Source organism: Stegostoma tigrinum, chromosome 8, assembly GCF_030684315.1.
Source record: "Stegostoma tigrinum isolate sSteTig4 chromosome 8, sSteTig4.hap1, whole genome shotgun sequence".
NCBI classification, from domain to species: domain Eukaryota; kingdom Metazoa; phylum Chordata; class Chondrichthyes; order Orectolobiformes; family Stegostomatidae; genus Stegostoma; species Stegostoma tigrinum.
Genome location: NC_081361.1, coordinates 67,869,278 through 67,883,417, shown reverse-complemented (window position 1 = coordinate 67,883,417; position 14,140 = coordinate 67,869,278). Strand labels below are relative to the sequence as shown.

The following is a 14,140-nucleotide window of genomic DNA, read 5'->3' as shown; positions in this document are numbered from 1 at the left end:
TAAAATTTCAATATTCTAGAATGTAATTATAGCTTTAAGCTGCTGTGTTGTTAGGAAGCAAGTTCCAGGATTTTGACCCATCAGCAGTGAAGGAACAGCAATATAACTCCAAAGTAGAATAGTGTAGACGGAGAGGGGTTGCCAGGTGGTGGTATTCCCAAGTGTATCCTTCTCATGTCCTCCTTAGTGGTGGAAGTCACTAATTTAGAAGGTTGTGTTGTAGGAGCCTTTTGGGTTTCTGCAATACCTCTGACATTGTGTATCAGTGATGAAGAGTGATTGTTTTTGGTGGTGGGCAGGTCCACTCGAGTGAATTACTTCACTTTGAATGGTATAAAGCTTCTGGTGGTGTAGTTGGAGCTGCCCTGAACCAGGCAAGTGGAGAGCATTCCGCCACTGTCTTTACTTGTGCCTTTTGTAGATGGTAGGAAGGCAGTCTGGAATCAGAAAGTGGGTTTCTCACTGTAGAATTCCAAACCTCTGACCCACACTTGTAGCCACCTACCCCACTTGTTCTGGGTTAATAGTAATTTTAACTGCAAGGATAAAGAAATTTTCTTTAATTTCTAAGAGGCTTTGGTGTAGCCTCACCTGAAATTTTGCTCCCCATATTTGAGAAAAGATATACTTGTATTGGAAGCAATGCAGTGAGGCTTACTATTGCTCTCTAGGATGAGTGTTGTCCAATGTTGAAAAGCCAAGTAAATTGGTCTGTATTCTCTAGAGTTCAGAGGAATGAAAGATGATCTCGTTCATGTTTGAAGAGGGTTTGACAGGTTAGATACTGAAGTGCTATTACCTCTAGATGAGAAGACTAGAACAAGATGGCGCAGTTTCTAGATAAGGAGCTAATCCTTTAGGACACAAGTGAAAAGTAATTTTTGTTTCCTTCAAAAAGGTAGTGAAACTTTGGAATCTCCATCCCAGAGGATTGTTGATGCATCGTCTCATTGCGTTATTTAAGCTAAGAGACAGCTTTTGAGCCTCTGCTCATTGCTGCCCCCACCTCCCCTACAAACTCCAACTTGCAGATTGCATTCCTTGCCCCCCCCAAACACAGCACCCCGCCCCCCCCCCACCCAAATCCTGCTGGGGTCATCGTAATTTTTCAGCTTAAAAGTGGGATCTCAGTAAAATAAATTTTGAAGCAGTGTTTTAGACTTTTGACAAAGCATTTCTTTGTCCTTGTTTTGCATAGAATGAGTTATAAATTGCTAATAGGGTATGTGGGATTCTAGGCTTGGTAAAGGTATGGAGTACAAAAACCAGGAAATTATGTTAGGCTTTTATAGATATTGGTTTGGCTTCCACTTTATTGTGTTCGATCCAAGAAACCACTTCGGGAAGGATGTCATGGCATTAGAAATAGGGCGTAAAAGACTTGGGATAATGGTTCCTAGCATTATATGCATCAGTTACATAGATAGGTTGGAGAAATTAACACCGTTCTCCTTGGAGAAGGTTAAGAGGAGACATAATAGAGATATTGTCTCAATCGTGAGATATCTGGACAGAAGACAGAGAAACTGCTTCGTTTGCGAAAGAACTAAGATCCAAAAGATACCAATTTGACATGCATACAAACATGGCAAAAGAAGCAAAAGCAATATGAAGAAAACTGCAGACTGTGATAAATATCTAGACTGTACTGCCTGAGACTGAAAGTCTAATGGAGACAAGTTTAAAAGAGGATAATTATTTTAAGCAAGAACACTTTCAAGATTACTGGCAAAAATATAAAGGCATGGAACTAGCTGAGTTATTCTTACACTGGCCCAGTATGAGCATAGCAGGCTGAATAGCCTTCTTCTGTGACAACTGTTTGCCAACTTTTTCAAATTCATTCACAGAATGTGGCCGTTGTTGGCTAGACCAGCATTTGTTGCCCATTACTAATTCTCCCAAAGACTAACTAAGAGTCAACTACATTAACCAGGTAAGGACTTCAGTGAACCAGATGGGATTTTCCAACAATTGGCAGAGGTTTAGTGGTAATCATTAGATTCTTAATTCAAATTCCACCATCTGCCATGGCAAAATTTCAACCCAGATTCCCAGAATGGACTTTAGTCTCTGATAGTCTAGTAATAATGCCATTAGGCCATCCCCTCCCCTATGTGCCACTTAACTCTCAGATTCTGTTCAAAAATCTCATAAACTGAGCAGCCCTCCATACAATGTATTATTGACTCCTTCAGTAAATTCCTACAAAACAGAATGTTATGATTGGCATAAACTTTACAAAGAGTTCTACTTAAATGTAACAGCGGTATTCACTTTCAAGCTTCCAATATGTGCTTGGCAAAGTTTTCTTTTGAGGTTATATAATAAAGTAACAATTAGGTCATGCTCCACTTTATTGAAAATATTGATTACATTTTATATTCAAAGTTTAACTGTTGCATCAAAACAGCTGCCTGCTTTCTAAGGTAACACGATGTGAGGCTGGATGAACACAGCAGGCCAAGCAACATCAGAGGAGCAGGAAAGCTTGATGTTTCGGGTCGGGACCCTTCTTCAGAAATGGGGGAGGGGAAGGGGAAACCTTCTGCTCCTCCGATGCTGCTTGGCCTGCAGTGTTCATCCAGCCTCACACCATGTTATCTCAGATTCTCCAGCATTAGCAGTTCCTACTATCTCTGCCTGCTTTCTAAGATGTACAAGTTCCAAATTCTAATTGGTTTTTATTCTAGTGAACTTTCTCAAATTATCTACAGCCTGGGTTTCTGAAACGCACCCTGGCTTGATATGTTTTCTAATCAACTTGTTCAGAGATATTACTACACAGTTCTTGAACCTGGTCTTCCTGGCTCATGGACACTACCATTGCAACACAGCCATTTCTTTTTAATCGGCCATTATCCAAATGCTGTCTTTTACTCAGGACTTTATGTCTGACTGGTTTGGGTCAACTTCTTTTAAAAAGATACCCCTGTATGCACTTGTTTGTACTTTTAAATGTTAAAAACTTACAAGGTTAGAAATTTTAAGTTTGCTTCAGTTTGAGCTTTGTTTTAAAATTAGTTAGATCTGCAGATCAACATGTAATGGTTCAGATTTTAACTGGACCAATGAATATGACTGGCAATCCAATTGAAGTACTCTTAACACATTGTGCAGATAAGTTGTCAATTCATCTGAAAACCATAACAAGGAATCCTTGTGAATCCCATTCAACCATAAATTGACAGGTATTTCATATTACATCTGAGTTTTCTGGTCAGAACAACACTGCAAAATGAATCAAGTAAAATGTTTTGAATATTTAGGTGACTTAACGGCACAGAATCATAAAGTTTATCACATGCTCAATCTGCCCATTGACTTATTGTTTAGGACCAGCTCTCCTTATGAACAATTTGCATAGTGTCATTCTTTCATTCTCCCCATAATTCTGCTCATTCTTTTTCAAATAAGTGTAATTTTTGAATGCTTTTTGATTGAATCTGTCAGGCAGTGCATTTTAGACTTTAACCACTTGCTGTGAGGCACAGTTTTTTTTCTTGTACTGTTTTTGCAGCATTATCTAGTTCTTTTATAAATTTGCTTCTTTCTCGATCTTATCATAAGCAGGAACGTTTTCTCCCTACCTACTCTAACCAGACCCCTCAGGATTTTGAATACCTGTGTCAGATCTCCTCTGTCTGTTCCCAGGAACACAGTCCCAATTTATCCAACATATCTTAAAAGTTGGTTCCAGGGATAAAAACTTTATTCTTGTAAATATTTTCTGCACCTTCCCAAATATCTTCACCCTGCCTAAAGCGTGGCATATGGAACTAGACAATACTCTGGATGAAACTGAACTAGTCTTGTTCAAGTTAAAATTTAGAGAAAATCTCTTCGATCTGCATGATATCTCGATACAACATGCAGGTGTAAAGTTAGAACTTCTGGGTCTTGGAGAAATTTAATTTATATATGCATGTTTTGTTTGTAGATAGTAAGGCGTGAAGAACTTTTTGTGACCTCCAAGCTGTGGAACACTAAACATCATCCTGAAGATGTGGAAACTTCCTGCTGCAAAACCCTGGAAGACCTGAAGCTCACTTACCTGGATTTGTACCTGATTCACTGGCCTCATGCTTTTGAGTAAGGCATGGTTAATATCCACTACAATGCCATTGGCCCTGGATACTTTGAGAATATTTTCTCCCTCCAAACGTTTAGTCAGGATTGTCTTTTGTTCTCTGTTTCATCCCTGTTGGGTCAGTTCTGGCAATGTAATCTTCCAAACCAATGCTTCCAATATCAAATTTTAAAAAACACAATCCTGGAAATACTTTGCTATGAGGCAGAGTTTTAAGGAAGACAACAGAGTTGATCTAATATGTAATTTTCCCCTCTGCTGTAGTTAACTGGATCCTCAAATCTATCAGGATTTATTCAATTTCCTGCACTTAGGTGCTTGTCCCTCCTCTTCTATCCAGTTGTCATTATCTAGTTCCACTGTCCTTCCATCCTTCCTTCCACACTTCCAGGTCCCATATTCAATGCATGTTATGAAATCTCCAGAGTGACAGCATAACTAAATTCCCCATTCCCCTTTCAGCAATCCAAAAAAAAGTTGTCCCTCTGATATCCTGGCCCACGCTTTAGTCACTTCCAACATTCCCTGTCCTCACCACAGTGCCTTCAAATGCAAGTGCTGGACCTGTGACAGCTCTCCTTTTTAGCTTCCCGCCGCCCCCCCATATCAAGGGCTGTAAATACTTCTTACGGATGAAATCGCAGTTTACTTTTACCATCCTGTGTTCACTATAACAATGTAGGCTGCCATACATCATGGGGACCAGAGGCAGGTCAGTTGATTGTTTGCATTGAGTACATTAGCTGCAGGCCACTTTTTATTTTTCTGCTTCATTTGAGCCCGTGTCCATTTTAGCCTTTTATACTGTTCGAATGAAGCTAAGCATCACCTCATTGTTCAATTACACGCTTGGACTTAGGTCAACAATTTCAGATCATAACCACTGCTCAGTTTGCTTTTGTACAGAGGCTATAGGTAATGTAAATGCTAATAGTAGAATCGTTTCCTTTTAACTGTATCTTCATCTTTTTACCTATCCCATTAGCCTTGCACCATCGTTCCTTTTGTCATTGAATGTGTCTTGCCCTCCACTCTTGCAGCGCTTCCCTTTTGTACTTTCCTCCTGTCCTTCCTTTCCCTGCCTTTGTTTTTGTAAAATAATTGTTCAGCACTAATTGCTGACCCCGTGCTCTTGTACAGATGGAAAGCTTTCTTTTGACTACTTGTAGGATCATTAGCCTCTTTTAAAATGCAGGCCATTGAGCTGCATTGAGTCCTGCCTACAGTCCTTTTTCATTTCTGTGGTTGCAGAAGCAGGTGTGTGATCAGTTTACATAGCCCAATTATCAATAAGACTCAACATTTGACAGCCATACTAAGAGGAGCTTGTTCCTTGTGCAGTATTTGTGCTGCAGTTTTACTTAAAATGTTTTGACGTTTACAGACGAGGTGACAACCCTTTTCCAAAGAATCCTGATGGCACGATAAGATATGATTTTATTGATTATAAGGAAACTTGGAAAGCAATGGAGAGCCTAGTGAAAAAGGGCTTGGTTAAAGCTATTGGACTCTCGAACTTCAACAGTCGACAGATAGATGATATAATTTCCATAGCTAACATCAAACCTACAGTGCTACAGGTAAAAGCTTTTTTGTTTTTTTAAACTATAGTACTATCAAGCTCAAAATACTGTAAATAACTCCGTTATTTCCATTATCCATCATATTTCATTTTTTGCATATAATCATTCAGTCTTCCTAAAAATAGATCCTGTTGTTCAGGGGTGTAATGGTTTGAAAGAGTTAATATTTAGGAGTGTCTGAAGTACTACCCACTTTAATATCTCATGAGCTGAGGGTTTTGCGGACATCAGAGAAACCATTTGCATTCTTAAAGTAAAACCTGCCATCCGGGATGGTGTTATTCTCCACAGAAATGTTATAATATTAATATAACTTGTAAATACAGATGTAGAAGTCATATAGCAACTATGTAAAATACTACACATTAGCAATCTGTAATATAAGCTAGGTGCTGGAGAAACTCCGGTCTGGCAGCATTTTAGAGGGAAGAGCAAAGTTAGCATTGACTGTTTCTGTTTGGATGTTATAACCAGGAATATTTAGTTTTGGAGATATGTCATATTGGACTCAACATTAACAGATGCTGCCAGACGTGTGTTTTTCCAGTACTTTGTTTCTGTTTGTACAACAACATCTTACCTAAAGTAAGACTTTTCTCTTACGAGACAATCAAGAGGTTTTCTTTTAACTACACTAGACTAATCAGGTTGTGTAGATCACTACTAGAAAAGAGGGTGGCAACGGCAAATCTAACAAGTAGCTCATACAACCTGATGAGCAGTGGTGAGGATTCACCTCAGAATATAATGGCCAATGTTGCCAGTTCTGTTTATGTGCCTCCTGCACACTGGCAGTGACTGAGGTCTGGAATAGTTCTTCAGGTGCACATTTTAAAAGAGATGTTCTTGTATGCAGTCAACTGCAAGAAGTGCTGAACATTCAGTCAAACTAAAGAAAAGAACATCCTAGCAAGTTTCAACAAGACATCAATGATGTAAGCATTTCAGACTTAAAGGGCACACAACATCAGGAGTGTTTGGAATTTCTTGGAGCTAGAGTATTGGCTGGTTGAAGGCAGTTACAGATGCATCAGGTGTCGGTGGTCTGTCGAAGAAGTAATCTCAAGTCCGCAGTCAACCAATTTCCGTGAGTGAACATGGTGAGGAAGTAACTATACTTAATTGGGAGTGTAGCTCACCAACGTGCAAAAAAAAGCCTCAATAGTTCTGAGGAAGTATGACTTCAAGTATCTCTGGACAGCAGAGTTCGTCCAAGAAAAAATAAAGTGAAATTCACAACTGACCTGAGAGCAACCTGTATGGGAAACCTCACAGCATTGGCTTTTTAAAGTGTAACCTTTTTTTTTGTAGATTTACAATAGTGAATAGAGCAGGGTCCTTTTTGATTATGTGTTTTATTGAGCTCTGTCTCTTGATCAAACTTTAAAAATAAAAAACATAGGTACTAAGTTAGCCTAGAGCAGTGTTTTTTTAGAGCAGTAAGACTGTGCATCTTAATCTACAGACTCAGAAAATAGCAATGATGGCATTTAGTAGAGTGTGCTCTTCCTGTCAGATGTGGGTGATTGGGCAGAGTTTCCATTTCACTGATTATGTTTGCAGGAATTGTTTGGTTGTGAATCTTATCGGATTGCATGGATTGGATGGGGCGGCAGTTGGAGGCGATGAGGAATTTACAATAGCAAGGGAGTGTGATGAATGGCAATTGCAGGAAGGCATATAAACTGTAGATACAGGTAGATTGAAAAGGGGAGGGTGCAGAGTTGGGACCCAAGGAGATGTAAGAAAAGAAATTGTCTGAGACTGGTATAATTTGGAAAAGGAGCAGGGCAGGCAGGAACAAAGCAGAGAACGAGGTAAACTACATTTATTTCAATGCAAGAGGCCTAACAGATAAGGCACTTGAACTCAGGGCATGGGATTGGAATGTCATAGTAATTACAGAGACATGGCTCAGGGATGGACAAGACTGGCAGCTCACTGTTCCAGGGAATAGATGCTATAGAAAGGGGGGCAAGAGGGGATGGGGAGTGGTTTTTTTGATAAGGGATAATATGACTGCTATGCTTACGGAGGACATTCCTAAGACTACGTTCAGCGAACTTTATTTGGGCAGAACTGAAATAAGAAAGGGATGATAACCTGATTGAGATTGTACGACAGACCTCTAAGTAGTCAGTGGGAAATTGAGAAATAAATTCGTAAGGAGATCTCAGTCATCTACAAGAATGGGTGGTTATGGTAGGGGATTTTAACTTACGAAACATAGACTGGGACTGCCATAGTGTTAAGGGCTTGGAAGGAGAAGAATTTATCAAGTGTGTGTGGGAAAACTTTCTCATTCAGTTGCAAAACGTGACCTACTGTTGGGAAGTAAGGCAGGACAGGTGACTAAGGTGTCAGTGGGGGAGCTCTTTGGAACCAGTGACCATCATTCAATTAGCTTTAAAATAGTGATGGAAAAGGATAGATTGGATCTAAAAGTTAAAGTTCTAAATTGGAGGAAGGCCAAAATTTGGAAGATTAAAGTTTGAGAGAAGATTTGTAGCTTGGGTTGTGGATGAGGTTGCAGATTTGTTCGCCAAACTGGACCTGATATACAAACCACTTTTTAACAAAAAAAAAGAACCGGAAGTAATGCTAACCACGCCAGCAACTGAGGCATATAAATAACAAGCAGGACAGAACACCAACGCTTCTCTGGAGGTGCATTGATAATGTTACCGAGCAGGGTGACAAAACGTCTGCAACCAAACACACCGGCTCAGCAAGCAAGACTGCAACCTCAACTTTGACAGTACTAGGCAAGAACTTTCAAAAGTTGATTGAGGGTGGATGTTTGCAGGTAAAAGGGTGGCTAGAAAATGGGAAGCCTTCGAAAATGAGAAGAAAATCCAGAGACCCTGTGTTTCTGTTAGAGTGAAGGGCAAGGCTGCTAGGTGTAGGAAATACTGGATGACTAGAGAAATTGAGGTGTTGTTCAAAATAATAATAAGGAAACATATGTCAGGTATTGACAGTGAAGATCGAGTGAATCCCATGAAGAGTATCAAGGCATTAGGAGTATACTTAAGAGGGAAATCAGGAGAGCAAACAGGGGACGTAAGACAGCTTTGGTAAATAGGGTTAAGGAGAGTCCAGAGGGATTCTACAAAAACATTAAGGGCAGAAGGATATCTCGGAAGTGGGTAGGGCCCCTTAAAGTCAGTCTCACTGATCTATATGTGGAACTTCAGGAGATCAAGGATACACTAAATGAGTATTTTGTATCAGTGTTTACAGTGGAGAAGGATATGGAAGATCTAGAATGTGGAGAAAATAAATAATGACATCTTGAAAATGTCCATATTACTGAGGAGATGTTGCTGGATGGCTTAAAATTCATAAAGGGGGATAAATCCCCAGGGCCTGATCAGGAGTACCCTAGAACTCTGTGGGAAGCTAGGGCAGTGATTGCTGGGCTCCTTGCTGAGAGACTTGTCTCATCGATAGCCATGGGTAAAGTGCCGGAAGGCTGGAGGTTGGCTAACGTGGTACCATTATTTATGGTGGTAAGGAAAAGCCAGGAAAGCATAGACCTGTGAGCCTGACATCAGTGTTGGGCAATTTTTGGAAGAAATCCTGGGGGACAGGGTTTACATGTATTTGGAAAGGCACAGATTGATTAGGGATAGTCAACATGGCTTTTTGTGTGGGAAATTGTGTCTCAATATTTTGAGTTTTTTGAAGAAGTAACAAAGAGGATTAAGGGTAGAGCAATGGACGTGAGCCATATGGACTTCAGTAAGGCATTCAACAAGGTTCCTCATGGTAGACTGGTTAGCAAGGTTAAATCACATGGAATACAGGGAGAACTAGCCATTTGGATACAGAACTGGCTGGATGGTGGAAGATAGAGTAGTGGTGGATGGTTGGTTTTCAGACAGGCGGCCTGTGACCCAGCAGTGTGCCACAAGGACTGGTGCTGGATCCACTGCGTTTGTCATTTTGTATTAATGATTTGGATGTGAGCATAGGAGGTAAGGTTAGCAAGTTTGCAGATGACACCAAAATAAGAACCATAGTGGACAGCAAAGAAAGCTACTTCAGAGTACAATGGGATCTTGATCAGATGAGTCAATGGGCCAAGGAGTTGCAGATGGAACTTAATTTAGATAAACGTGAGGAGCTGCATTTTGGAAAGGCAAATCAGGGCAGCACGTCTGCACTTAGTGGTAAGGTCCTGGGGAGTGTGCTGAACAACAGACCTTGGAGTGCAGGCTCATGGTTCCTTGAAAGTGGATTTGCAGTTAGACAGGATAGCGAAGAAGGTGTTCGTTATGCTTGCCTTTATTGGTCAGTGCACTGACTATAGGAGTTGGGAGGTCATGTTGAGCTGTACAGGACATTAGTTAGGTCACTTTTGGAATTTTGCATGCAATTCTGGTCTCTCTGATGTAGGAAGGATGTTGTGAAACTTGAAAGGGTTCAGAAAAGATTTACATCGATGTTGCCAGAGTTGGAGGGTTTGAGCTGTAGGGAAAGGCTAAAAATGCCAGAGCTATTTTCCCTGGAGCGTTAGAGGCTGAGGGGTGACCTTACAAAAGTTTATAAAATCATGAGGGGCATGGATGGGGTGAATAGACAAGGTCTTTTCCTGGGGTTGAGAGAGTCTAAAACTAGAGGGCATGGATTTAAGGTGAGAGGGGAAAGATTTTTAAAAGGGACCTCAGGGCAACGTTTTCATGCGGAAGGCGATATATGTATGGAATGAGCTGTTAAGGGAAGTGGTGGAGGCTGGTACAATTTACATCATTTCAAAGGCATCTGGATGGGTATATGAATAGGAAGGGTTTAGAGGGATATAGGCTAAATGTTGGCAAACGGGACTAGATTTACTTAAGATATCTGGTCGGCATAGACAAGTTGAACCAAAGGGACTGTTTCCATGCTGTACATCTCTACGACTAAGTCCTGCAAGCATTTTACAATTAATCTCCAAGCAAATTAAATTCTCAAAAGAGCAAGCTTTAACAGAAGAGTTCCTTCAGGAGGATCCATATCATTTCATTCAAGATCTCTACAGATTATTGGAAGAATGTGACTGTTGTTTTAAAGTCATAATTAATCTTAGATTTACATAGTCAAAAAGGTTAGACTCTAGAAAAGCTGCTTAGATGGTGAGTAAAGCAGAACTTTGGAAGCAGCACACATCAAACCTAAGAAGAAGATCAACTTTACACAGAGCATTTTTGTTTGTTGTCATGTACTGAGATACAGTGGTTCTGCATGCTATACATGCAGGTCATGCCATACCAAGTGCCTCAAGGTAGCACAAAAGAATGCAGAATACATTGTTAGAGCCACAGATAGGTGCGCAGAGAGAGAGAGATCTGAATTAACAATTTTAGAGGTCCATTCAGAAGTCTGATAACAGCAGCGGGAGAAGCTGCTCTTGAAACTGTTCGTAAATGGATTCAAACTTTTATGTTTTCTGCCCAACGGAACAGGCTGAAAGAGAGTACAGCTGGGATGGGAGGGATCTTTAGTGTGTTCGTTGCTTTACCAAGGCAGTAAGAAGTATACAGGTAGATGGAGTTAATAGATGGAAGGCTGGTTTGCATGATGAACTGGGCTATGGTCATGACTGTGATGCCATGCCACGCTATGATGCGTTCAGATAAGATGCTTTCTAAAGGGCGCCTATAAAAATTGCTAAGAGTCCTTGTGGACCTGCCAAATATCCTTAGCCTCCTGAGGAAGCAGAGATGTTGTAGTGCTTTCTTGACTGTTACGTAGGACAGACTGTTCGTCATCATCACTCCTGAGAACTTGACGCTGCCAACGATCTCCACCTCAGCCCCATCGATGCAGGCAGGGGTGTGTCCGCTACACCATTTCCTGAAGTCAGTGATGAGCTCCTTCATTTTGCTGATGTTGATAGAGACTGTTGCTTTTACCCCATGCCACTAAGCATGCTATCTCTTTGCTGTTTTCTGCCCCTTTGTCTTTTCTGTCTCTTGATCTGACCTACAATGATGGTGTCATCAACAAATTTATAAATGGAGTTGGAACAAAATTTAGCTACACAGCCGTTAAGCATAAACAAGTACAGTAAGGGGGTGCTGAGTACGCAGCCTGTTGAGGATAATGGTGGAGGGGGTGTTGTCACCTATTCTAGTTGGTCACGGTTTGAGTCAGAAAGTCGAGTGGGGAGCCAAAACCCAGGTCTCGGAGTTTAGAGATGAGTTTGTTTGGAATAATAGTGCTGAAGGTGCCTGACATAGGGTACCCTTGTTATCCTGATGTTCCAGGAGTGACTGTAGGGATCTGTTGTGTCAGTAGGCGCATTGCTAAGGATCAAGGCAATTTGGTGGGCTAGAATTAATATGAGAAGGCTGACCTTTTGAAGCACTTCATAATTATGGAGGTCATTAAGACATGCAGCATGATCTGTCTGTGACATCAGGATGATGGTGGACTTCTTAAAGCAGATGGGGGACTTGAAATCGTAGTAACGTGAGGTAAAAGATGCCTGCGAAAACACCCACTGGCTGCTCTGCGTAGGATCTGAGTGCACACTCGGTGAGTCCATCCAGACCAGTCACTTTCCTTGGGTTCATTCCCAAGAAGCCAATCTAATGTCTGGAGTGGTGACCATGGGTACAGGTGCATCCCGGGCTGTTGAGATAGGTGACATCATTTCACTGGCTTTCTGTTCAAAGTGAGCATAGAATGTAGCGAGTTTGTTGGGTAGGGATATACTGTTGCCTGCAATTCTATTTGACTTTGCTTTGTAGCCTGTTATGTGGTGTAAGCCTCACCATAGTTGATGGATATCATGGTTGGACTGTGTCTCAAGCTTAGAATAGTATTGCCTTTTGGTGTGTTTGACGGCTTTACAAAGGATTTCCTGTGTAGCTCAGGGTTGTTTGACTTGTATGCCTCAGACCTGGACTTCAGTAGGCAGTGGATCTTCTGGTTCATCCATGGTTTCTAGTTGGGGTATTTGGTTATTAGGATACAAAATCCCTAAAGTGACGTGAGAAATTATAAATAAGTAAAACCAACACTCCATACTAATGATCATTGGCAGTTCTGTGAGTCAAGGCAAACCCAAGTACAAGCACTTATTTATATGGGCTTTTGTGGGAATATGTTTCAAATAACTGAAATAAATCAAATCAAATTTTTATCACATGATCTGAGATTGCAGTGAAAGAAATTTTGTTTTGTATGCTATCCAGGTAATTCACCTTAAGTACGTCAGGGTAATAGAACAGAATGCAGACATTAGCATTCCAACTGCAGAGAAGGTTCAGAGAATGATTAACTTTAAATGCATTTTGCTTAATGCAGTGGCTGTTTGAAACAAATCTATTGCACTAATTGAGGATTGCATGTATTTGTCAATGGGCATATCACATTTTAAATTTGATACAAGAGTGAGTGTCACTATATAATTGGCATATTGTGATTAATGAAATACTATCTTCAGTTGACAGCAGTGCAACAACATAGTCAGGAGGTATAGCACGGCAGACAAAGCTACAAGCAACTCTGCAAGACGGTGTCAGATATGAGTTTATGCATACATAGCAATCGAGAATTCTCATTTGAGCACGAATGTGTTTTGACATTAATTATCATCAAATAAGAGAAGGAGCCAAATTAGTCCAAATCAAGGAATGACCAGTGAGAAGATCTTGCAGGGCTCTGTAGGTGTATAGCAGAAATTAAACTGAAGACCAAGTTCATTGGGATTAGCTATATTGGCCAAAGGAACGTTTCTTACTGGATTAATAGAATGGCGGCACGGTGGCTCAGTGGTTAGCACTGCTATCTCAGTGCCAGGGACCAAGGCTCGATTCCAGTCTCAGTCTGTGTGGAGTTTGCACGTTCTCCCTGTATCTGCATGGGTTTCCTCCCACAGTCCAAAGATATGCAGGCAAGGTGGATTGGCCATGCTAAATTGCCCATAGGGATGTGTGGATTAGGTGGGTTATAGGGTGATGATGGGCAAGATGCTCTGAGGTTCGATGTGGACTTGTTGGGCTGAAGGGCCTGTTTCCACACTCTAGGGATTCTATTAAAAAAGTATGTTTTCCACTGCAATCCATACCAAAAAGAGCTCCGTTTGCAAGAATCAGCCATACTTGTGGCTTCTCTCAAACAATCTGACATCTAAATAACTTGAATTAAACCACATGAATATGTGAAGCCACTGATCCTGGGTGCAGTGCAGTGCAGTGATACAAATTCATACATGTTAATAATGGGGAGGAAGCTTGAGGAGGAGGATAGATATTGTTTTTGGGTTAATACTGATGTGTACATAAACACCGCCATTGTAATGTTACGTACGTTTGGGGAGGAGGGAAGTCAGTTTAGGATCTTGAAAGAGTTTGACCTGCCATCTGCATAGTTTTCATTAGTCTATCTCACACTATCTCTTGTATTAAATCTAACTTGTAAATAGTTGCTGTAATGCATTAAACCCCATTTTTTTGTTTAAGATGAGCCTCTA

At 40.8% G+C, this 14,140-nt stretch overlaps 1 protein-coding gene across 3 annotated transcripts in view; it reads left to right on the top strand.

Moving 5' to 3' along the window:
- akr1a1b (aldo-keto reductase family 1, member A1b (aldehyde reductase)) overlaps window positions 1-14,140 on the top strand; it is a 45,021-nt gene that overhangs the window by 15,088 nt on the left and 15,793 nt on the right. For all 3 annotated transcript variants that reach the window (XM_048540010.2, XM_048540008.2, XM_048540007.2), the window contains exons 4-5: window positions 3,941-4,092; window positions 5,475-5,670. In XM_048540010.2, the coding sequence (XP_048395967.2) occupies window positions 3,941-4,092; window positions 5,475-5,670 (348 nt within the window). The remainder of the gene's footprint in view (window positions 1-3,940; window positions 4,093-5,474; window positions 5,671-14,140) is intronic.